The sequence below is a fragment of the Suncus etruscus genome, chromosome 5 (assembly GCF_024139225.1).
Source record: "Suncus etruscus isolate mSunEtr1 chromosome 5, mSunEtr1.pri.cur, whole genome shotgun sequence".
In the NCBI taxonomy this organism is placed as follows: Eukaryota; Metazoa; Chordata; class Mammalia; order Eulipotyphla; family Soricidae; genus Suncus; species Suncus etruscus.
Genome location: NC_064852.1, coordinates 20,700,531 through 20,724,921, shown reverse-complemented (window position 1 = coordinate 20,724,921; position 24,391 = coordinate 20,700,531). Strand labels below are relative to the sequence as shown.

Here is a 24,391-nt window from a genome sequence, read left to right as displayed (position 1 = left end):
CGGGACTTAGTGGGTGGAGCCTAAACCGCGATGGGCGTGGTATGACCTGCGAGTGGGCGTGTCCTTGGCGGAGGTGGAAGTGTCCGGGAGGCGGCGGCGGGCGGGGCCTAGCTACTAATGGGCGTGTCTTTGTTGGAGGCGGGCGGGGCCTGTCGCTAGTGGGCGGGGCCAGACCCCTTGGCGCGGCGCTTGCGCGGCCAGGATCGGATCAGCCGGCTAAAACGGCGGGTGCGGGGCGGGCACGCAGGGGGCGCCGAGCGGGGTCCGCTCCCTGCGGGAGCGCAGGGGTCGCGTGTCCCCGCGCACGGAATCGGGGGTGGTGCAGAGCGATCGCCGGTACCCCAGAGGTGAGCGGGTGGGCCCGGGGCTCCGGCGGCGGCGGGGGTGCTGAGTGACCCGAACCCCCGAGAAGGGCGCCCCCTGCTGGTGATGGGCCGCGCCGCGAGGGGAAGCTTCGTGGGGGGCATCAGGGCGCCCCAGTCCGCTCCCCGCGCCCAGAGGATTTGGGGCAGCGGGCACAGGCGCCCCGGGATCTCTCTGCAGGCCCCGTGCAGCAGGGTGGCCCCCCCATGACTCTCCAGTTTCTGCCAGCCCCAGCACCCCCGAGCATAGCCTTTCTGGGGGAGACCATGACTTTGAGAAATGCAGTGGCGCCAGTCGGAAATCTCCTTCCCTTTCCCCTTAGCTTGTGGGGGACCTAAGGGGTGTTTGTGGTTCAGCCGAAGGGGCCCAGCCTCTGGGAACTCTGCACCGGCCCCTCCTTTCGGACCTTGCCTGAACCCCCCCCCCAGAGTCAATCTCCCCACACAACTCCAGACCATTCCTCCTCCTGGGACGAATGTGACCCCAAGGTCCCCCAAATAAAGTATCCCCTCACCCCATATAGCCTCTCCCAACTGTCCCCAGCAAGGTACTGGGACTGGGGACTAGACACAGGGCTGGGCATGGCTCTCCTGTGGGCCCTGTAGCATCTACCATGAAGGGGCCCTTAGGGAAACTGAGTCCAGCAAGGAACTACCTGACACACACAAGTACATGGACAACACGTGCATATTCACACACATGTGCTTGTGCACACGCTGCAGTAGCCTGCTCTGGACTCGGTGAGGGCAGTTTGGGGGCTCCCCAAGGCTTGGGGCCTGTAGGTGGGCACCTGGGTCCACAGAGCCTCCTCTCCCAGACTGCAGGGCAGCCCCGGGCACTCCGGGGGTATTAGCCCCCAGTGTAAGTCACCACACAGACTCATTCCATGCTGAGAACGGCTCCCAGCCCCAAACAGATGAGGGTTGTGGGGCGCTGTCCTGGGCTCCTCAGGCTGCTTCCAAGTGGCCCCACTGTGAATTTCGTAAGTGGGCCCCAGCCCGCCTCACAAACCCAAGGTGTGGGGGACATGAAACCCACAGAGCTTGTGACAGGCAGTGCTCTGTGCTCTATGCTCCAGGTCCGACCAAGAATGAGGCCGGCTCTCACCATCACGTGGACCATGAGGGGCTTCTGGACGCTGCTGCTGCTGCTACTATGGCTTCCGCTACTAGCCAGGGGCTCCCTGAATTTCTTCCGGCCTGGGTGAGCCCCTGGCCCTATACAACCCAGAGTTGGGGGGGGGTCCCCAGTAGTGGGTTCTGGCCTGGATGAGCCCCTCACCCTCCACTATAGCCCAGAGTGGGAGGTGTTGGGGCGGTTTCCGGCCTGGTTGACCCTGCTCCTCTGCAGTCGCAGAGTCTGTGCTGTGGCAGCTCCCCCGGACCCCAAACCCGAGTCCTTCATGCAGCGGGTTTACCAGCCTTACCTGACCACCTGTGGGCACCGCGTCTGCAGCACCTATAGGTCAGTCCAATCAGCCTGTGTCGAGTTGGGGGGACCTGAGATGGGAATCCCAGTCCAGGTCCTTGCCCAAATAGCCTTTCTCTGCACCCGGTCCCTCTTATTTGGGGCCTGGTCCTGCTGTCTGCCTTCTTCCACTAAGGGGCGCTCACCCCCACATCCTTCTGGCCACACCCCTCCCTTATCCCTGTTAGTCTGAAGTTGGCCCAGGGACTCCAGCTCTAAACCAGCCCCCTTGCACCAGCTCCCCAAAACCCATAGCCCCCCTGCACCCCTGCCTTCCCTGCACCCCAACCCCTCCTTGCCCTCCAGGACCAAGTCTCTCCTTCGTTGGGCCTGCATCATGGATTATTAAGATTTTTGGGGGGCCATATGACCAAGCCCCCAAGTAGAACCGGGTCCTTACCCCCCACCCCAGCCAGAAGCACCCTCTGCTGGCTCCTTCTGGTGGTCTGAGTTGTGGCCCCTCTGAGCCAGGCCCCACCTAGCATGAGCAGCTTCCTGTGACCCCTCCCCTACACCCACAGCAGCCTTCCTAGGGAGAGTGACCATCCAGGCCCAACCCCCCCATCCCTCAGTGGGGGAGTGACCAGCCCCGGGGCCCCTGCTGTCCCTGCAGGACCATCTATAGAACTGCCTACCGCCACAGCCGCCCGGCCCCCGCCAGGCCTCGCTTCGCCTGCTGTCCTGGCTGGTCGCGGTCCAGAGGGTTCTCGGGCAAGTGTGGCCCAGGTGAGACAGTGCCCAGATCCCCTGCTCAGCTACCTACACCCCATTCTGCAGACTATTCCCCCCAGAACCAGGCAGGGACCCCCTTTCTGCCCCCAGGGACCCTCCTGAATTTGTCATTTCCCCCTCACAGTCTGCCAGCCACCGTGCCAGAATGGGGGGACGTGTGTGAGGCCGGGCCGATGCCAATGCCCCAAGGGGTGGCAGGGGGCTTCCTGCCAGGCTGGTGAGTGAGCCTGGGTCCCCACCTGGGGCAGAGGGGGGCATTCATGGGGACCCCTAGTGACGCCCTGTCCCCCATAGACGTGGATGAGTGCAGAACCGAGGCCAGCAGCTGTCCTGAGCACTGTGTGAATACTGCAGGCAGCTACTGGTGCCAGTCTTGGGAGGGGCACTGCCCCTCGGTTGGCAGGGAGCCCTCTATGGTCACCTCGGGCCCCACCCCAGGTAAGCTTCCTGCCTGCCTGTTCCTACCTTGTTTGGGGTGGAGGGGAACCTGAACTCCTTGTTTGGTTCATGCCATAATCCTAACTGGGCAGAGCTGGGGCAGGCAGCCCTAACCCACCTCACTTCGGCTGGCCCTGTGCCCACCAAGGTCGCTGACGACGGGCCATTATTACTTTTGGTACGCGCTGTGACACTGCAAACTCGTACCGTGAGTAATAATGCGCCGTCGGCAGCCCAGCAGCGAGACCTTCAAGGCAGCCACCAGACCCTGCACTGGGGAAGGGCCTGGCCCCAGCTGGAGCCCTGAGAGGGCTGGGGAAGTGCTGGGTGGGGCTGGGAATATAGACCCCAGGCTCAGTGCCTGGTCTCCTCAGGAATGCGCCCCCGGGTGGAGGAGGAGGTGCAGGCGCTCCGGTCCCGGGTGTACGTGCTGGAGCAGGTGAGGCTGGATGTGGGCCCATCATGGTGGTGTGGGGAGTCTCCTGGGGACCCTCCCACCCATACCCCTCTGCCCCAGGTGGGGTCCAGAGTGTAAGTGGCAGAGGTGCTGGACGCTTCCTCAGTGGACTCTGTTCCCCAGAAGCTGCAGCTGGTGCTGGCCACGCCGCCTGGAACCCCGGACCCTGGCCTGCTGCTGACTCACTCCCAGCTGGAGCGCATTGACTCACTGAGCGACCAGGTGGCCTTCCTGGAGGAGCAACTGGGGGCGTGTGAGTACCGCTTTCCATCACCAGGGGGCGCGAAAGGCTATGGATGGGGCATATGAGTACCACACTAAATGGCCAGGAAGCCAGAGGCTGGGGTTGTGAATACCTGGGTGACCCCTGACCTCACCCCCATCTCCCCACAGGTTCCTGCAGGAAGGACTCATGAGACCCGGAGGAAATAGGGATGGAGGTCTCTGTTGTAAGACCCTGGCCCAACATCTTACTGTGTGATCCTGCCACTTACTGTGGGGCATTGGGAGGCTCCCCCACCCTGATCTGTCAGAATAAAAGCTTGAGAAGTGACTGTGTCTATGGCTGGACTCTGGAGGCCCTGGGAAGGATGCAGAACCCCAGACTGCCTGTGTGTGACCTGCAGCTGGCAGCTCCCATGCTGAGTTGGGTGCATCCCCTTCCCCAGTCACTGCAGCTCAGCCCATCCATGAGACGGTGTCAGTTTATAAAAACAAAGACTCCAGAAATTGGGGCCACTGCACTACCCTGCAGCTGGGCCGGAAGGAGGGCAGGTCGTACTGTCCGGCTGCTATGCCCGATCCTGCGGGAGCATTTGGGGGCTGAGCCCTCAGAACCCTATGTCCATGGCTGGCAGCCTCGACTATTGCACTGGCTGTGCCTCGGACGCCAGAGCTGCCCCGTTTTCCTGGGGGGCCTTGGAGATGGCGAGGAAGGTGGTCCTCATGGTCTGGTGGCATTGAGCCATGAGCCGGGGGACGTCAGCTTCGGTGAGGCCTGTGGTGGGAACAGCATCCAACACCCGCACCTGGATGGTCCCTGCAGCAAGTGGGTGTCAGTTAGGCTGTGTCCCTGTAAGCGCCCCTTACCCAGAGCCAGGGTCTCCTGGCCCCCACACTAGCCCCGCCCAGTGCCTGAGCTCCACAAAACCAGACCTCATCCTGGACCTTCCTCTGGCCCAACCCTCGGCCCTTTGGCAGCCCCAGGTCACCTGAGGTGAAGAGCTGCTTCTTGCTGTCGTAGAAGGAGGAGAAGGAAGAATAGACCACAGGGATGATGGGGACCTGCAGGAGAAGACGGGTAGTGAGTAGGCACCAGGGGTCTGTCCAGGCCACAAGGGAGACATGCGGCTTGTCACTGCCTGCAACCCTGGCAGGTTGTTTTTGTTTATTTGGTTTGGGGCCACACCCAGTGGTGCTCATGGCTCCCTCCTGCGCTAACTCCTGGCTCTGTGCTCGGGGATCACTCCCACAGGGCTCGGGCATTGAGGTCAGCCTCATGCAAGGTCAGCACTCTACCTGCTATGCCATCTCTCTGGCCTCAAGCACCTATTGTTTTGCCTCAAACCCTGACACACATACAGGCTCCCCAGAGCTTTTTTACTAAAGTCCCCTAGACTGTGACCACTCAGTTAAACCCAAGCTCTTTCCAGACCACATATCTTTGTCTCTTTTTTACCCTTTATTCCCCAAGTATATTTGTTTTACTTAAAAAAAAAAAAAAGTGAGCAGTAGCACAGTGGATAGAGCGCTTGCCTTGCATATGGCCAACCCAAGTTCAATCCCCGGGTTTGAACCCTTCTATGGCCCCCCAAGCCCACCAGGAATGAAGGCCTGAGCACACACACACACACACCCAAATAAAAACGGCATAATGTCTCACCAACACCCCCCTCCTCCAGAAAGCCCTCTTGGACTGATTCATATCAGTGTCCCCCACTGATTTCTCCAAGAGGGCAGATATCCAGCTGGGCAGTGGAAGACTTTTTGGCCCACATCCCCTTGCCTATTATCCCTTGCTCTGGGGAGCACTGGGGCGGAAGAGGCTATGTCTGTTCCTGGAAGACACCAGGGTCAAGTCCAGCGGTAGCTGATGTTGAAAACAGTGCCTGAAGGTAATTATTAACCTAGAGGTCAGGACAGAGGGGGCAGGGCAGCTCCCCCAAACACTCGCTGAGGGCGGAGCTCAGGCTGGAAGGGAGCGTGTGAGAGGCGGGGACCCAGGAACACGGAAGGGGGAGGGGGCGGGGTCCAAGTACAGTCGCCCAGGCCACATTGATTCAAGTCATAAGCACGCCCCGCCGCAGTCTCCTCCTCCTCCAAAGGCTCCCAGGACATCAGCCACTGCGTGCCTACTTCCATTCTAGGGGAGCCTAACCCAACCTCAGCACCGCCCGCAAGGCGCGCTCCCTAGGGTGGGCAGCAGGGGGCGCGAGGTCACCTGTCCCCGGCCGGGCGCACAGCAGACCCTCAGTTCACTAGGCCAGATAAGAGGCCCCAGGGGGGCTGGAGAGATAGCATGGAGGTAGGGCGTTTGCCTGCATGCACAAGGACGGCGGTTCGAATCCCGGCATCCCATAGGGTCCCCTGAGCCTGCCAGGAGCGATTTCTGAGCATAGAGCCAGGAGTAATCCCTGAGCGCTGCCCCCCCAAAAAAACCCAAACAAACAGAAAAGATAGAGGCCCTGGCCCAGAGTCCTCACATCCTGCCCTCCTGATCACCTGGAACCCCACGCACCAGGGGTGCTGGGGATTCATTTGGAGCAGCCCCGCCCACCAGCTGGGGGTGTAGCCTCTTCTGGAACTAACAAACACACACACACCCTGGCATTTGCTGGCACCAGCCGCCGATGCCAATTCCACCCTCCCAGCCGACCCCGCCGCTGATGCTGATACCTGGGCCTGGATGGCCAAGTAGAAGGCCCCTTTCTTGAAGGGCAGCAGGTCTCCGTTGTCATTCCGGGTACCCTCCGGGTAGATCCACACTTTGAGCTGCAGGGAGGATGGGCGGGGCAGCTGCAGCAGCGCGCATCCCGCACTCCCGAGCCAGCCCCCCAGCAGCGCCCCACTTCCCTCCGGGGGTCAGCCGCTCACCCTCTCCCGGATCATGCGCTGGCCCACCTCGGCCATGACGGACAAGGCCTTGCTGGAGCGCTGGCGGTTGATGAAGATGACGCCGCCCAGGTACATGATGAGGCCCACTGGCCCCATGAAGAGCAGCTCCCGCTTGGCGATCTGCACGCAGCGGTCTGGAAGGATCTCCATGAGGCCTGGGGGGGTGTCACAGGGCGGGCGGGATCAGGACAAGCCATGCCCACGCTGTCAGGGTGGGACGTGGCTTTATTAAAGTAAGGGTAGGCCACGCCCACCATGGCTGGGTGGGCCACGCCTGGAGTGGAGACAGACCACGCCCATCGCGATCAAGAGGCGTGGCCTGCCTCTTGTTAATAGTGGGCCACGCCCGGAGTGGAGACAGACCACGCCCATCGCGATCAGGAGGCGTGGCCTGCCTCTCGTTAATAGTAGGCCACGCCCACCGTGGCTGGGTGGGCCACGCCCGGAGTGGAGACAGACCACGCCCATCGCGATCAGGAGGCGTGGCCTGCCTCTCGTTAATAGTGGGCCACGCCCAGAGTGGAGGCAGACCACGCCCATCGCGATCAAGAGGCGTGACCTGTCTCTATTTACTGATAGGCCACGCCCACCACAGCTGGGGGAATGGCATGCCCCTAGGGTGTGGGGGACAGGCCATGCCCATTGCGGTCAATGGACGGACCTTCTCTGAGGGTGTGGATCATGTCATGTCACACTCCTTGCAGTCAGATGGCCTGGCATGTGCCTGTGGCTGAAGCAGGCCACACCCATCGCTGCAGGGGAGGGAGGGTTTGGAGCCAGTTAGGCCACCGGGCCCCCATCACTGTTTGGAGTGTGGCCTGTTTGAGAGTGGGCGGGTCACACCCACCAGGGCTGTGTGTGGGCAGGTCTTGGCCTCTCAGGGGTCTCAGTGTCTTTCGGTGGGACCCTCACCCTCACTCAGCCTGGCCTACCCATCATGTCCAGGATACTCTGGTGGTTGGAGATGATGACACAAGGCCGTTCCCCCTCCAGCTTGTGGCTGCCGTGGACCTTGAAGCGGAGACCGTACAGGTACTTGAAGGACCGGACGAACCAGCTAATGATGCTGCGGAGAGCAGTGAGCTGATGAGCTGATGATGGTTGGATGTCAGCCGGCCCACGCCCTCTACCTGAGGTGGCCCCATCGTGCTCTGCCTCCCTCCAGAAAGGGGCTCTATTGCCAACTAGAGAGAACACTGGCAAAGGGGAACCTTCCCACACCCCTGCTCGCAGGGCCTTGGCAGTCGATGGAAGGGGATGAAGGAAGACCCCAAGGCTGGGGTCTTGGAATCTCAGACCATCACAGTCTTCCAGGTACTACCTCACCAGAAAGCCAGTGTGGGACCCAGAGAGGTCCCTTTGCAGCTGCTCCTGCTGACAAAGCCCCTCCACCCCCAGGCACATCACGAGTCAGAAGAGGACAGGTTGGAAAGACTTTACTGGGTTCCAAAGCCAGTGCCAATCTGAGTCTCTGACTCTTTGCCAGCTACCCTTCCCAGGCCCAGGTGAACTCAGGATACAGGTGCAGGGGGGAAACTGAGGCACAAGGCCTTGCTAAAGATTTGCCCAAACCACCTTCCCCCTCTGCTCCACCATCCCTGGTCAGCTCTCATCTGGCCCTGTCCTCCACTGCAGAACACACCTCCCAGGGCCCGCACCTGGCAAACAAACGGACAAATAGACAGACGCAATATCTGATAAGGTGCAATTGGTGGGGCTGCAGATAAGAGAAGCTTTTGGTAGACAGGTTGTCAGTAGACATAACTGGGAAGCCTGGCTGCAAATTGCCATTGTCTTACTCCCACGCTCTGTCCTGGTGCAAGCACGGATCCTGACCACATGGGGTCCCTGGGTCACAGGCAGACTCACCTCTTTGTCTATTTTTCAGGGTATCCCAAGAGGTGCCTAGGAGGTCCAGAAGCCTCCCAGGGACCTGACCTACGAGAGCCAGAGCAACACTACATCAGCTAGATTTAATCCTCAGTACTCCATATCCTCCCCTAAATTCCACCAGGAGTAAGCCCTGAGCACAGAGCCAGGAGGGTCAGCCCTGAGCACCATTGGGTGTGTCTCCCACCAAACACACATAAAATAACCTGGGCCCGAGGTTTTAAGAGATAGGACAGTGAGGAGAGCACTTGCTTTGTACATGGTCAACCCAGGTTCAATCCCAGAACCCCATATGGTCCTCTAAGTACCACCAAGAGTGATTCCTAAGCACAGAGCCAGGAGGAACCCAAGTACTGCCAGGTGTGACCCCAAAACAAAAATAAAATTCAAGCAAGTGGGCCTGAGGGTTAATGCAAAGGCCCAAGACAAGGTGCTATGGGCGTGATGGGACCATGTCCTCCTGGCCCAGCATGTCTTTGGGCCCTGCTCCTGTCTCCTCTCTCTTCCCCTTTCCTCACCCCACCTGTCCCTCCTCTTCTCTTCTTTCCTTTTCTCTTTCTGCTTTTGGCAGGACAAATGCCCTCCTGAGCACCTACCTCTCCCTTCTCTGCTTCTCCTCTCACACCCAGGCCCAGCCCAAGACAGTCTCAGGGACAATTATACTCACTCCAGGGAACAGAAAAGACCTCAGAAATGCACCAAGACACATTCTTCTCTACAAAGGCAAAGGCAGGGAAGGGAGCCCTCCTGAAGCCCAAGCACAGAGGGGAGGGGGCCCAGGATCTGGCACTGCCCACTAACCCATCAGCCCAGCACTGCCCCCCCTCAGCTGAAGGGTCCTGCCCCTGGTCACCCTGCATGGGTCTGTCCTCTGGCAGCCTCAGTGGATGCTGTGTACCCCAGTTGAATAGGTGGTTCTCTCCTTTCTCCTAGCAGCCCTGAGCTGGTCCCATCATACGGACCACTGTCCCCCAGTACACCTAGAGGATCCATCAGTGTTGGGTGAGGGTTCCTGGAGATGGAGCGAGCCATAGAAACAGACAGAAGGGGTCCCCACTTTTTGGCCTTCCTGGACCACCAGGCTGAGATTCCCCCCCAGGCTATAGAAACTTCTGGAGCTCCTGGGCTCTCAGAGGTCCTGACCTAGATCCAGGCACTAGCTCCTTCCCACAAAGAGCTAGGGAGCCTTGAAGCCACTCGGGCCAGCCCAAAGAGATCATACACTGGAGCCAGACCCCCCCTTTCCCCATGCTCTCCCACCACCCCCAAAGAGTAACACAGAGGTCAGTCACCTGGGGCCAGGTCCCCCTCCAGAACCTCCCTTCCCAGCACCTGGCCTGAACTAGAGTTCAAGGCCAGGTCCAACCTTGCTAACCTATGCCCTGGCCTTGGCCCAAGAGGCTAGGAGGGAACTAGGAGGAAGCATTGTTGCGGGGGTTCTGCTAGGGTGAAGAGACCCAGAGAAGAGCCAAGAGGTACCCCCCAGCTAGGGCAAGCAATAGAAATGGGAGAGGGGTGCATGAGGCTCACCGCCCTGGGGCCACACTGTAGTAGAGGATGTGACCCAAAGAATCGACACCCCATGAACCATGTGAGGGACCTCCGTATGCCCATGTGGAGTACTCCATGAACCCAGGTGGGGAGACATGTGGGTCCATGTGGGGAACTCCATGGGCCAGAGTGAGGGACCCCCTTGAGACTCTCTTCCAGCACCTTCTTGTACACCCCCCTGCAGCTAAGAAGCCCCCCAAGGACAGAGCAGCCACCAGTGGAGTACATAGTGCCATGGCAGAAAATAATGGGCCCTACTTGGCCAAGTCTCCCTAGGAGACTCCTGCTCCTCAAAAACCCTTCCAAGGAGGCTCCTCCCTCTGTATGACTGAATCGTCCATGGCCCCTAATCTCACAGACCCCACTTTCCATGCACACAGACCCTGGCCTCACAAACTCCACCCACCTCTGCAGTTCCCAATGGCTCTGAGCTTTGTCCCAGAGATCAGAGTCCGAGGTGACAGTTGGGGTCAGGATCCAGTACCTCAGGGACTGTCTCCAGGTCTACACTCAGTCCCTCACTCTGCCACATGGCCCACCTGAGACCTGGAGTGGGGTCGAAACAGTGAGGCCACCAGGCTTGCCCTGGAGCCGCCTGTCCCCCACTGCAAGGGCAGAAGCTGTCTGGGATGGCCTTGCGGTGAGAGTTATATTCACAGGACTGGAATCTGGGGATATGGGGTGAGACTGGATGAGGCTGGACAGTGGGAGGGGGCAGGGCGGGGGATGTAGGGAAAAGGGCGGTGGGAAGGGCAGGGCAGTGACTAGCGGTGCATTCCTAGTGAGGTTCTGGTGGCACCGTGAGTAAAAGGGTGCACTGACCCTGTCCTGTATCTGGTCCCAAGGTTGTGCCTTTTTATTTGCTTCCTGGAACCAGCTTTGAAGTTAGGGTGCAGTTCTGGAAGCACCAGTCCAAGAAGCCTATAAAGAGGTGCTAGAGCCAATGGGGACTTGCTGGGCCTCTGACTTCAACTGAAACCTGCCCAGAACCCAGTGCCCCAAGAATCAGAATCAGGCCAGTGCCCGAGGGCCCGGACAGAGGGGCCAAGCATCCAGGCCAGCCAGTGTTCCTCCTCCTGCTGGGTCACCGACTGGCCTCCCAGTGGGAACTAGGCTGGTGTGGACACCAACCCAGCACCCCAACACCTCTGTGACCCAGAACCCCAGAAACCCTGTGATGCAGATCTCCAGCACCCAGCACCAGCTCCAGCCCCTTAAAGGGCCCCAGAGAGGGGCGGGGTCAGCTCCTGGTGGGCACCCACAGCCTACAGGGCAGGCGGGGCAGGAAGAAGGGGTAGGAGGATAGAGCCACAGAGCATTCCCGATATGGTCAACCACAGGGTCAGTGGGATTTGGAGACCACTGGGGTCCCCGCAATGTGACCTGGGAGTGCAAGAGGCACAGCATACATAGGCAGCCTTGCTGGGGGGTCCCCACCCCTGGTTAGCTGGGCCTAAACCCGTGCTCTACCCTCACCCTTCACTCCAGCCTGGGCCAGTCGTGGCGACCCAGGAAAATTCCAGCTTCCCACCTACTCCCGGCCTGCCCCACCCTGGCTCGGTCCTGTCCTGTCTCGTCCCCGCCTTCCAGAGCCAGAGAGGAACCAGGATGCCTGCGGGCGCCCGGGGCAGCGCTTGGCTTTCCCCGCCAATGTGGCCCAGCCCGGCCTGGCCCGGCCCGGCCTTCCTCCCCGGAGTTGCGGGCCCAGCATAACGCGGGAGGAAGCAAAGCACGCGGTGCCTGTCACCCTTGGGCCGGGGCCTTGGGACAAGGGCGCGGGGACATTGTGACGCCGGCACGGGACGCCCTGCCCGCGCCGAGCTGCCCTAGGCTGGGAGCGGAAGAAGGGAAAGCGGAGAAGAAAGTTATGAAGCGGAAACAGGGCGCAGAGCGCACCCATCAACGCCCTGGCAAGGCTCTGCGCGCCCCTGGTGCGCCTCTGCACCCTGGCACGGCTCTGCATGCGCGGTGCCCCTCGCCCCAGTCGCCCCGTGCGCCCTTCGTGCGCCCCTGCGCGCCCCCAGCGTCCTGGCACCGCACTGAGTCTCCTGCCACCGTGCACCCCCCCAAGCTTCCAGGCTTGCCTCATGTTCTCCACGGTGCGGCCCCCATGGCGCAGCAGGCAGACGACGGAGGCCAGGGCGGACACGGCCAGGCAGAGCAAGCAGTAGCCCACGATCTTGGCGTAGAACCTGGTGGCGCGGTGGAGTTGCACCAGCAGCAGCAGCGCCAGCAGCGTGGCCGTGAGCCACGGCCACAGGTCCATGGTGTGCCGTGGCCCCGACGGCACTGCCTCGGCTCCCGCCCGGGCTCCAGCCGCGCGCGCCCCCAGCCACCTGCGAGCTGCCGCGGCCTCGCATCCCCGCCCCGCCCGAGCCCCTTATTGCGAGGGTGGAGGGGCGGGGCGGCCGGGAGGAGCGAGCGAGCGGCGAGGTGCGGCCACCGCGCCCCGCCCCGCAACTCGCCGGCCGGGGACACTCCCCGCGTCCCGCCCGGCCTGGCCCCGGCCTCCCGGGACCAGCGCGCTGCGCCCTAGAGCCCAGCCCAGCCGGGACGTCTGACTTCTGGTGCCTCCTGCCCCAGTCTAGGAGCCCACGGGACACTCCTGGACCCACAGCCAAGGCCACAAGGACGAGGCTATCTGGTGGTCACCAGAGCCTGCCCCGCTGGGGGCCCCTGCGGGACAGCGATGAGGTGTCACCGCTTCAGGTCAGCCTGGTGTTGTGTTCCTGGCGCCTAGCCCCGGGCCGGCTAGGCCAGGCTGAGTTTCAGCTGTCACTCCGGGCCATGTGTCCCTGAAGTCCCATGAGGTCCCCAAGAGGGCTAGGCCTGCCCAGTGGAAATTGCCTGTGTCGGAAGGACACAGGTGCCTTGTGCGCTGGGCTGGGGAATGGTGTGGCCGTCCCCTCTTTCTCTTTGCCCATCTGCAGGTATGGAAACCTCTACTCATCCCCACTGTCTGCTACAGGGCCCTCACACTGCTGGGTGGGGCCCCTCTGCCTCCCTACCTTATCTACCAGATCCAGTGAGCAGTGGGCCAGAGACACCTTTCTCCTGGCACAGACCACTCTGTGCCCTTCCGGGTCCCCAGTAACCGAGCAGTCAGGTCTTGGAGCTGCAACACAGGACCCCTGTGTTCAGGCGGGTGCTGAACAGAGGTTCTTAGGAGGCCAATTGCGAGGAACTTAGAGCTTTGGGGGTTGGGGGCCATACCCAGCAGCTCTCAGGGGTTACTCCCTGGCTCTGTGCTCAGGAATTACCTGTGGCAGGCTCCCTTGACCATAAGGGAAGTGGGGATTAAACCCAGGTCAGCTATGTGCAAGGCAAACACCCTCCCAGCTGTGTTATTGCTCTGGACTACTAGCTTAGAGCTTTTATGTTTTGTTTTGTTTTTGTTTTGGGGCCATACCCGGTGACGCTCAGGGGTTACTCCTGGCCATGCACTCAGAATCGCTCCTGGCTTGGGGGACCATATGGGACACCGGGGGAATCAAACCTTGGTCCGTTCTAGGCTAACGCCGGCAAGGCAGATACCTTACCCCTTGCGCCACCACAATGGGTTCTAGCTCAGAGTTTTGACTTGGTGTGATCCCTCCCCTCAGCTGAGGGCTCCCTTTGGGCCTGCGTTGTACTGCCAGAGATAACCCCTCTGGCTCCATATTTCACAAATGGGGCTCCAGTGGCCCTGGCCAATGCTCTAGGTTCCTACTCTGTCCAGCCACTTAGGCACAAAGTGGGGGTCAGGCAGTGTCCCTCTCAGGTAGGGTCCACAACTTCTCCCCAGCTCATGAGATTCTGGTTCCCAATGTCCTGGTTCCACTTTCTGCAGGACATGAGGCAAAAGCCTCCATTTCCCCTTCAAAGGGGGCGATAGGTGGAGCCTGGGCACAGGGCAGGGCATGAGGAGCAGGGCCTGGGGCATGCACGAGGTCTGAGCACAGTCGCTGGGCTCTGGCACTTAAATACCATATCCTCTAGTCTAGAAGGACACTTCCCAGCACATCCCCAACTTTGTAAAAATTCAAACCATCAACTCCTCATTGAGAGTTGCCTCAAGTCTACAGGGTCCAATTGGGTCTCAGGGTCTTTCCAGAGAAACAGCTGGACAGATGGGCAAAGGGGGATCACTCTGGGGAGGGGCCCAGAATCCAAAATTACAGGATTCGGTACTGGGGATTCCCTCAGCTGGGACTCCCCACTGCTAGGAGCCAGCTAAGTACAGGGACCTCCAAACTCTGGTTGAGTGGCATCTCCTGAGGCTGAGTGGGGAGCAACACTACAAGGTCACGGGAGACAATCTGCTCGTGACACATGCACTATGACCTGTGGAAAGTGACACAGGGCAGGGTGGCACGGGGGCAGGTTGACCTCAGGATTCTTTTTTTTGGGGGGGTCACACCCGGCAGCGCTCAGAGGTTACTCCTGGCTCTACGCTCAGAAATCGCTTCTGGCAGATTCAGGGGACCATATGGGATACTGGGATTCGAACCACCTTCCTCCTGCATACAAGGCAAACACCTTACCTCCATAATATTTATCCGGCTCCTGACCTCAGGATTTGAGGGGCACTCAGAGGAGCCATGTCCAGCTCTAGGCTAGAACCCGCTCCCCCAGGCATGCTTAACCTTGATCAACTGAGTGGGAGCTGGGGGTATCCTGTTGGCCAGCAGAGAAGCATCTCTGCATCTTTCATGGGCTCATGCTTAAAAATGGATGATGGTGAGGCCAGAGTGAGAGCACAACAAGGGCATTTGCCTTGCATGGAGCTGACCTGGATTCGATCCTCGGCATGGTTCCCTGAGCCTGCCAGAAGTGTGATTCCTGAGGACAGATCAGGAGTAATCCCTGAGCACTGCTAGGTGTGAACAAAAAATAAAAAATAATAGTGTTGTCTGAGCCCATATCCGCCTTCCCCAGCCAGAACCTCAGAAGCATGATCACTAGTAAGCCCATTAAGCAGTCGCTGCTTCCTTCTCTCCCCCAAGGGCTGCTGCTGGAGATGAATGGTCCAGGATGTCAGCGATGAGGCCAGGTCTAGGAGAAATTGGGCCTGTGAAGTAATGGGGACCCTTGGGGGGCAGGACACATGTGGCTGAGTGCCATGTTTAGGGGGTGAGAATGGAAGTCAAGGTGACTGACGGTTGAAGGACTGTGACCTCCTCCAGCACCTCTGACAGGACTTGGCTGACAGTCGATACCCTGAGGCCTTGGCCAGCAATGGGATAGGTCAGGGAGTAGGACAGTAGAGAGCCTTATGTTTATGGGGAGGGGTAAAACATGGGAAGGGGAGGACACTGAGGAGAAAGAGTGGTTAGGCTGCCCTGTACCCTGCTTTTGGGCTACATTACCCATGACCCAGCTGGCATCCAGCACCCTGACTCACCAAGTGCCTGGGCTGAGGGAGCGGTGGCAGCCATCTGGGGGCACCAGCAAGGGACACCCTCCTTCCAGAGAGGGGGAAGGCAGGACCAGGCCTGTCTGCTCCAGAGACTCCAACCCTCCCCTGGGTTCCCAAACATCCCTGAAAAAGCTGACATGGGAAAGAGCCAGTGTAGGGCTGAAAGTCCCTTATCTTGGGAGCAACCACCCTGTGTCTGATCTGATGGGTCAGGGTCAGGGTCCCTCCAATGAGTCCTTCACTCTCCATCCACCGTCAGGCTGGCTTGATCAGACCCCCCCACACACACCCTCAAGGAGGACCGAGGTGTGGACTCGGGGAGCCCTGGACACTGGTGCTTTCAGCTGAGCCCTTGTGGCTATCTATCATCACTCCTCCACCACCCCCTCTGGGCACAAGCTACATAGCTACCTCAGGTGTGGGAGCTTCTGGCCTCTGGGCCAAGAGATAAAGTTTGTCCCCCAAGCCTAGCAGGCAGGGAAGAGGTAATGCCCCAAGATGCAGGAGGCAGGGAGTCCTGGCACAGCTATGTGGGCTGTGCACTGCCTAAGTAGAGACCAACATCCTGAGTGCCCTGTGGGCACTGGCCTTTGGCCCTGTCACACCCCAGAGGCCAAGCCAGGCAGTCTCAAGGAAGTGGGTTCTGAGCCTCTGGTGAGCTGTCAGCTGAGAAGGTCCTCATCTAACACCAGTCACCCGAGTCAGGTGATGGCCCTGCCCAACCCTAGGACCCAGGGCTGATGTCAGGATCCTCAGATGGGCCAGAGGACCAGGGGCCAGGCAGGAGTGAGACCACAGCAGGTGGGGAGGACATGGCCAACCTGGGCTAATTCTTGGGTATTCCACTTGATCCCCAGAGCACCAGCAGGAGGGATTCCTGAAAGAGGAGAGAGGAGAGAGGAGAGAGAGAGAGAGAGAGAGAGAGAGAGAGAGAGAGAGAGAGAGAGAGAGAGTGGAGAGAGAGAGGAGAGAGAGAGAGGAGAGAGGAGAGAGAGAAAGAGAGAGAGAGGAGAGAGAGAGGAGAGAGAGAGAGGAGAGAGGAGAGAGAGAAAGAGAGAGAGAGGAGAGAGAGAAAGAGAGAGAGAGAGAGAGAGAGAGAGAGAGAGAGAGAGAGAGAGAGAGAGAACACTTGCTGGGTGTAGTCCCCAAACACAAAACTATAAAACAGGACTGGAGAGATAGCATGGAGGTAGGGCGTTTGCCTTGCTTGCAGAAGGACAGTGCAGTGGTTCGAATCTCAGCAACCCATATGATCCCCCGAGCCTGCCAGGTGCAATTTCTGAGCATAGAACCAGGAGTAATCCCTGAGCGCTGCCGGTGTGAACCAAACCAAACCAAAACTAAACTAAAAAAGGGTCTGTGTCAGAGAGATAGCACAGCGATAGGGCATTTGTCTTGCACGAGGCCAACTCTGGTTCGATTCCTGGCATCCCATATGGTCTGCCAAGCCTGCCAGGTCCTGCTCAGAGCCCAAAGCCAGGAGTAACCCCTGAGTGTCGTCATGTGTAGCTCCCCCCCCCCAAATAAATAAAAACCTAAAAAACCCTCAACAAATATAGGAAGGAGTCTCAGATGCAGGAGCCATGGTATTTCAGCTATCTTGCTGAGGGTCCAACCCACTGTCCAGGCCCTGCTGCCCAGGCCTCACTACCCAGGACTTCCTGCCCAGTGTCTAGCTCACTACTGCAGCCCTAGCAAACCCCTTCCCTGCCTCCTGTGCCCCACCTGCCAGCCTCTGGGCATCACGCCCTCTGGTGGACAAATGCAGCAGAGCACCCAACACCTCACCCCAGAGGATACTAGAGGCTCCCCTATCCTGTGGATTTGGGGGTGTTGTCATGTCGGGGTGGGTGGGCTTCATCTCCCCCCCAGCCCACTGAAGCTTCCTCCCCACCAAGCACCCCTTGGTGGGCTTAGAGCCACCTCGTCCATCTAAAGCAAAGTCTCCCTCACTTCTGGGTCTCCCTCACTGGCTTCCCCCATCGCATCTCCCTTTGCTCCTGTGACTCGCGCCCACTGGTTATGCCAGACAGCCCCCCACAGGCGTCCACTGAGTTCCAGCTCAATGGTCACTTTGGCTCTCAAAAGCAGTCGATTCTGAACCTTACCCCAGCAGAACTGTGGGCCCTTACTAACTGCTAAGGGGCAGCTCAGATCCATGATGATGCTCAAGGGGCCCAAAGCTACAAACACAGCATCAGGTCCCATACTGGAACCTCAACTTCCAGAGGAGAAGAAATGTCTTCCCCACGCCCCCCAGGGAATGCAGCTGTTGAGATGAATCTCTCCAATGCCACAGGGAACCCCACATACCCAGCGAGGCTCAGATACCTGCTGACTCACCCCAATAATACACTATGAAATTGACCCTCCCCTTAGGTCTGGGGTTCCCAGAGCATGGTTGGGTAACCCCAACTGTATCCTGAAAGGCAGCAAAAGAAAGTAGGAAGGAAAAAACTGAGAAATAACAGAAGTGAACACAGTCAGCCAAGGTTCAGTCCGGCATCACGGACATTCCTCAGAGCTTCACCAGGAGTCAACCCTGACACAGAACCAGGTGTCAGCCTTGAACAATGCTGTAAAAAAGTAGGTAAATCATCACACACACCACACAAAATTTTTGGAGGTTTCTTGAAATTACACATGCAGAAATTCTAAACTCTAGTAAAGAAACAACCTTTAATGACAACAGAAACTGAGAACTGAACTCTATTTTTGGTTTTGGGGTCACATTCAGCAATGCTCAATGCTTACCCCTGTCTCTGCACTCAGGAATCATTTCTGGTAGTGCTCAGGGGATCATATGGATGCCGGGAATGGAACCAAGTTGGGAGTGTGCTAGGCTTCTGACATCCCTGCTGCATGACTGTTCCAGCCCTGAACTGGTCTTGAATAGAAAGCATATCACTGCAGGAGGCTGGGGGATATGATGGGGGGGACACGGGGTACAGTGGAGGACAGAGGACACTCAGTAGGTGGAGGGTGTGGTGCTGGAATGTTTTTTGTATGAAACTCTGCCGTTACCAATATTGTAAATCCTCAAAGTACTGCCAGTAATAATTCCTGAGCGCAGAGTCACTAGTAAGTTCTGTGCACTGCTAAGTGTGGCTCAAAAAAAAAACAAACAAAAAATAACAATAACAAAAAAGAATTTCTCAACTCTGGAAAGCAGGAGATAGGAAGGGCAGCTCTGGTGACCCTGAAGTTTAGTCTTGCTTTTGGAGGCCAGAGTCTCCCAGCCTTGCTCAGGAGCTCCAGGGTCCCCTCAGTCATTCTTTTTTTGTTTTTGTTTTTGGTTTTTTGTTTTTGGGTCACACCCAGCAGTGTTCAGGGGTTATTCCAGGCTCTATGCTCAGAAATCGCTCCTGGCAGGCTCGGGGGACCATATGGGATGCTGGGATTCAAACCACTGTCCTTCTGCAAGGCAAACACCCTACCACCATGCTATCTCTCCGGCCCCTCCTCAGTCATTCTTGTCCAGCATCCATCAATTCAAATCAAGGGCCTGAAGATGCTGTTCAAGGCCCCCCAGGCCAGCTTTGTGGTACTGGGCATCCAGGACCACACCCAACAATGCTTGGGCTTAGCTATATTTCTTGGGAAGTGAGATCAGAAAAGCAACAAACAGGGGCCAGCGCAACAGTGCAGTGGTAGGGCGTTTGCCTTGCATGTGGCTGACCCAGGATGGAACTGGGTTTGATCCCCAGCATCTCATATGGTCCCCCTAGCCAGGAGCGATTTCTGAGCACATAGTCAGGAGTAACCCCTGAGCATCACCAGGTGTGGCCCAAAAACAAAACAAAACAAACAAAACTTTACAGCAAAAAGCATCAAACTGGGGCTGGAGAGATAACACAGCAGTAGGGCGTTTGCCTTGCAAGTTGCTGACCCAGGACAAAGGATGGATCGAATCCCGGCATCCCATATGGTCCCCTGGGCCTACCAGGAGCGATTTCTGAGCACAGAGCTAGGAGTAACCCCTGAGCACCACCTGGTGTGGCCCAAAAACCAAAAACAAACAAAAAAGGAAAGGAAGGAAGGGAGGGAGGGATAGAGGGAGGGAGGGAGGGAGGGAGGGAGGGAGGGAGGGAGGAGGAGGAAGGAAGGAAGGAAGGAAGGAAGGAAGGAAGGAGAGGAAGGGAGGGAGGGAGGGAGGGAGGGAGGGAGGGAGGGAGGGAGGGAGGGAGGGAGGGAGGAGGGAGGGAGGGAGGGAGGGAGGGAGGGAGGGAGGGAGGAAGGAGGAAGGAAGGAAGGAAGGAAGGAAGGAAGGAAGGAAGGAAGGAAGGAAGGAAGGAAGGAAGGAAGGAAGGAAGGAAGAGAAAAGAAAGAAAGAGGGCCCGGAGAGATAGCACAGTGGCGTTTGCCTTGCAAGCAGCCGATCCAGCACCAAAGGTGGTTGGTTCAAATCCCGGTGTCCCATATGGTCCCCCGTGCCTGCCATGAGCTATTTCTGAGCAGACAGCCAGGAGTAACCCCTGAGCATCGCTGGGTGTGGCCCAAAAACAAAGAAAGAAAGAAAGAAAGAAAGAAAGAAAGAAAGAAAGAAAGAAAGAAAGAAAGAAAGAAAGAAAGAAAGAAAGAAAGAAAGAAAGAAAGAAAGAAAGAAAGAAAGAAAGAAAGAAAGAAAGAAAGAAAGAAAGAAAGAAAGAAAGAAAGAAGAAAGAAGAGAGAAGAGAAAGAAAGAAAGAGAGAGAAAGAGAAAGAAAGAAAGAAAGAAAGAAAGAAAGAAAGAAAGAAAGAAAGAAAGAAAGAAAGAAAGAAAGAAAGAAAGAAAGAAAGAAAGAAAGAAAGAAAGAAAGAAAGAAAGAAAGAAAGAGGGGGCTGGAGAGATAGCATGGAGGTAAGGCGTTTGCCTTTCATGCAGAAGGTCATCGGTTTGAATCCCGGCGCCCCATATGGTCCCCCGTGCCTGCCAGGAGCAATTTCTGAGCCTGGAGCCAGGAATAACGTCTGAGCACTGCCGGGTGTGACCCAAAAACCACAAAAAAAAAAAAAAAAAAAAAAAAAAAAAGAAAGAGGGGCCGGCGAGGTGGCGCTAGAGGTAAGGTGTCTGCCTTGCAAGCGCTAGCCAAGGAAAGATCGCGACCACGGTTCGATCCCCCGGTGTCCCATATGGTCCCCCCACGGCAGGGGCAATTTCTGAGCCCTTAGCCAGGAGTAACCCCTGAGCATCAAATGGGTGTGGCCTGAAAAACAAAAAAAAAAACGAAAGAAAGAAAGAAAGAAAGAGAGAAAGAAAGAAAGAGAGAAAGAAAGAAAGAGAAAGAAAGAAAGAAAGAGAGAGAGAGAGAGAGAGAAAGAAGAGAGAGAGAAAGAGAGAGAAAGAAAGAGAGAAAGAAAGAACGAAAGAAAGAGAAAGAAAGAGAAAGAAAGAAAGAGAGAAAGAAAGAAAGAAAGAAGGAAAGAAAGAGAAAGAAAGAAAAATAAAAAGAGAAAAGCATCAAACAAAGCACTGTACCTGCCTTTTCCACTTCCCCCAGGACTCCCCTCACTCTGAAAGGAACCCGTGAGGTAGGAGAGACAGTACACCAAAATGAGTTACATGTGTGTGCACGTATGTGTCTGTGTGAACTTTTATCTGTGTGTCTCTGTGCATGTGTGTATCTGTGTCTGTATGTGTGTCTGTTCGTATGTGTATCTATATATGTATCGGACCCCCCCTGGTCCTGCCAATCTCAGCGTGATGAGTCTGTGCCCACACTGCCCTGGAAATTTCCTCTTAGAGCAATACTGCCCTTTGTGACTTTGGGTCCCACTTCCTTGTTCAGCATCAAGTGCTCTGGGAAGGGACAGGAGCCACCTGGGGGGAAAGAACAGGTATGACTCATTGCCCTGCCCCAGGAACTCTCAGACCTTGGCAGAGGCAGCCCACTCTGGGATAGGTGGATCCGATTTTGTTGCTGCTTGGGGGCTTCACCTGGGAGTGCACAGGATATAATCCTGGCACGAAATCAGGCATGGAGCCGAGGTCAATGCATGCAGGACAGCACCTCTCCAGCTCTGGGACGTGTCCTGAAGCTCATACTCATTGCCTTTGGAATTCCTTTCTCTCTCACTTTCTGGCCCTTCTTCCTGCACTCCCTCCTGAGCTCCCAGCCTCGACGCACCCTGATGGAGAGAGGAATGAAACTCTTACTGACACGCAGAAGTGGGATTGAGGGGCCCGGAGAGATAGCACAGCAGTGCTTGCCTTGCAAGCAGCCAATCCAGAACCTAAGGTGGTTGTTTTGAATACTGGTGTCCCATATGGTCCCCCGTGCCTGCCAGGAGCTATTTCTGAGCAGACAGTCAGGAGTAACCCCTGAGCACCGCCGGGTGTGGCCCAAAAACAAAACAAAAACAAACAACAACAACAAAAAGAAGTGGGATTGAGCACCCACAGCTCTCTCTGTACAGCCCTGGATGAATAACAGGGTAGGGAAATGGGTCTGTGCAGATGTGGGGGAGGACCAGAGTGTAGATTAGGGTGAGCTGGACCTCAGGGGCTATAGAGACACAGGTGGGACCCCAGAGGAGAGAGGAGGGGATGTGCTGGGGCAGGAGGTACCTTGCAGAAGAGGTGCTAGCCTGTTCCCCTCAGCACAGGAGAGACTGCAGTTCTGAGTGAGGCTGTGGGGGCAGGAATTGGCATGTGCCAGGCTTCTGGGCACCAAGTACAGCTCCTGGCACTCTGACCTATCCACACTCACCTGCCCAGTAGGAAAAAGGGCCTGTCCACAAATCCCACACCTACATGGTCCAGAGGCACCACTTACATGCATGCACATCTACCCAGATTTCATATACAAACACACGCATATTTGGGTCCCCAGATTTCGCACATGCCTGCCTAGGACCCCAGATCTCACACACACACACACACACACACACACACACACACACACACACACACACCCTTGCTTAGATTCCCAGATCACACACATACTCACACATATGGGTCACCAGATCTCACATATCCATATGCATGGATCCTGGGTTCACACACAGCATGAACACACACACACACACACACAAACACACACACACATCCTCACCATATGCCTGCATGGGTTCCAGGCCTCACATACACCTGCAGAGGAGTCCCTAGGTGAACTGGCAGAAGGTTTTGATTTGTTTGGTTTGTGGTGCTCAGATCTGACTCTTGGTTCTGCACTTGGAAGGTCACCCTTGGCAGTGCTCAGAGGACCTTATGGGATGCCAGAGATCAATCCTGGGTCAGCCACTTGCAAGGCAAACACACTCTTTGCTGTGCTCTCACATTGACCTGGGGGAGGGTTTGCATAGAAGGAACATGGGCACAGACGGAAGCTTCCAGGTGCTTGATAACCAAAACATTCCTGATGGCAGTAGTGCTTGGGGATGACTCTTTCCTTCCCTCCAGAGTACTTCTGTGAGGGATCACTTGTCCTGCCTGAGTACTCCTATAAGCGTGTTTGTAGGATTACTACCCTTATGATGGAGCTGGATGGAGATGGATGGATGGAGAGACCTTTCTCTGCCATCCCAGGCCACGTGGCTCTGCAACCCCCTTCAGCCAGCGGGTCTGGAGGTTCATGAGAGTGTCGGGTAGAAATCTCACTCACAAGCAGGCTTCAGGAAGTATTAGCTTTATTCATACCCTATCCACCACATGTGTGGTCAATCTTAACCATTTACGTATGCTATCCTTAGCTTGCCCTGCGTCTTAGCCTCTGTCAGCCATGTCGCTTCCTCTTACCTCTCCATGCTGGCGAAGACCTTAATCCCCTTGGTCAAAGGCCTTATCTAACCTTCCCAAGACCCCTCCCAGGAATGGGCGGGGTCTTGCAGGTAAAGTTACACGTAAATCTGGGGTGGAGTCACAGGTGTTCTCCTGACCCTCCCCAAATCCCCTACACTGCTTCTCTGAAGGTGGATGAGGGTCTGAGCAAAAGGGTAACAGCTCTGACCTGCTCTGGTCACATGGCAACTGTGGGTGTCTGAGAGGCCACGTGGCCACGCAGTTCCCAAACTCATGGAAGCAGATCAACTGGAGGGTCCTCGTACCTTCTCCAAGAGGTAACAAGTGCTGTATCCACCTTCTACACTTGATCTTAGCCAAAAGGCCGAGAAACGATACACCTATCTTCTAGACCAGAGGATCCCAGAGTCGCAGCATTAGGGGGCAGGAAATAGTCAGGGGTAGCTGTAGCTTTGTGTGCAATTGACCCAATTTTGTTTGTTGGGTAAAGAAAGCAGATTCCCAGGGCCACTGAGTAATTTATATTTGGGAAAGGTGGAAGTAAAGAAACCCGTGTGTCCCTGCAGACTGCCACAAGAAGCCACAATCTGCGGAGCTACTGCTCCAACAGGATTTGATTTCTGTCAGGGGTCGGGTACCACCTGGTGCTCGGCCTCCCAGGAAAAGTTCACAGCCCTCAGCCCCCAGGAATCTGCAAATAGACTCAGTAACTTGCTGATCCTAGAATCAGACCCGGGGGTGGGGAGCGCACAGACCCCAGAATCAAGGACAGGGTGAACTGACAAAGCCCACAGGCCTGGCCACATTGGGGGCCAAAGCAGCGACACAGAACTAAGGCCTGGGGTAGGTGAGCGGTGACCATCCCTGGAGCCCAGGGAGCCTCCAAATCTTCAGCCAGGACAAGTGCAGGAACCCCGAGAGAGCTCTCCCTGGGGGGTGGGGGGAGAATTAGGGGGTCAGGAGGCCTGAGCACAGCTGGAACAGCCTCAGGAACGCTCTCCCTGGGGGGTGGGGGGAGAATTAGGGGGTCAGGAGGCCTGAGCACAGCTGGAACAGCCTCAGGAACGGGGAGCAGGGACAGAGGCCTGCAGCACAGCTGGGATGCAGAGGGTGCCCATGGGTCACCTGCACTCCGACCCAGGACCCCTCCCTGACGTGTCCCTCTGTAGCAAGTCAGCCCCTGAAGAGGTTGACTGATGGTGGGATGGAGGATGAGGCCTTGTTCTTTCAGCTCGGAGCACGCGTCTGCCACCCTGTCTAG

General features: G+C 57.2%; 3 protein-coding genes across 6 annotated transcripts in view; 1 reads left to right on the top strand and 2 right to left on the bottom strand.

Moving 5' to 3' along the window:
* The first annotated feature begins 214 nt into the window (after nucleotides 1-214).
* On the top strand, nucleotides 215-4,010 carry EGFL7 (EGF like domain multiple 7). Of its 4 annotated transcripts, XM_049773709.1 has the most exons (9): nucleotides 215-347; nucleotides 1,442-1,566; nucleotides 1,714-1,827; nucleotides 2,444-2,556; nucleotides 2,687-2,779; nucleotides 2,857-3,000; nucleotides 3,375-3,439; nucleotides 3,581-3,710; nucleotides 3,851-4,010. In XM_049773709.1, the coding sequence occupies exons 2-9, from the start codon at nucleotides 1,454-1,456 to the stop codon at nucleotides 3,871-3,873; spliced, it is 795 nt and encodes a 264-aa protein (XP_049629666.1). In that variant the 5' UTR covers nucleotides 215-347; nucleotides 1,442-1,453; the 3' UTR covers nucleotides 3,874-4,010. The 4 variants fall into 4 exon arrangements, with proteins under 4 accessions (XP_049629666.1, XP_049629670.1, XP_049629669.1 ...); XM_049773713.1 differs by lacking the exon at nucleotides 3,851-4,010 and having other exon boundaries at nucleotides 3,518-3,671; XM_049773712.1 differs by lacking the exon at nucleotides 3,375-3,439 and having other exon boundaries at nucleotides 216-347.
* A 133-nt stretch (nucleotides 4,011-4,143) lies between these two features.
* AGPAT2 (1-acylglycerol-3-phosphate O-acyltransferase 2) lies at nucleotides 4,144-12,355 on the bottom strand. The gene is made up of 6 exons (XM_049773707.1): nucleotides 12,097-12,355; nucleotides 7,504-7,637; nucleotides 6,551-6,726; nucleotides 6,353-6,448; nucleotides 4,669-4,741; nucleotides 4,144-4,496 (listed from the first exon to the last, which is right to left on the bottom strand). Exons 1-6 carry the CDS (start codon nucleotides 12,276-12,278, stop codon nucleotides 4,321-4,323), a joined length of 837 nt encoding a protein of 278 aa, XP_049629664.1. The 5' UTR covers nucleotides 12,279-12,355; the 3' UTR covers nucleotides 4,144-4,320.
* Nucleotides 8,497-24,391, bottom strand: part of FAM163B (family with sequence similarity 163 member B) — a 174,463-nt gene continuing 158,568 nt past the window's right edge. The window contains exon 4 of the mRNA XM_049773730.1: nucleotides 8,497-8,509. The gene's annotated coding sequence lies outside the window, so the exon portion shown is untranslated. The remainder of the gene's footprint in view (nucleotides 8,510-24,391) is intronic.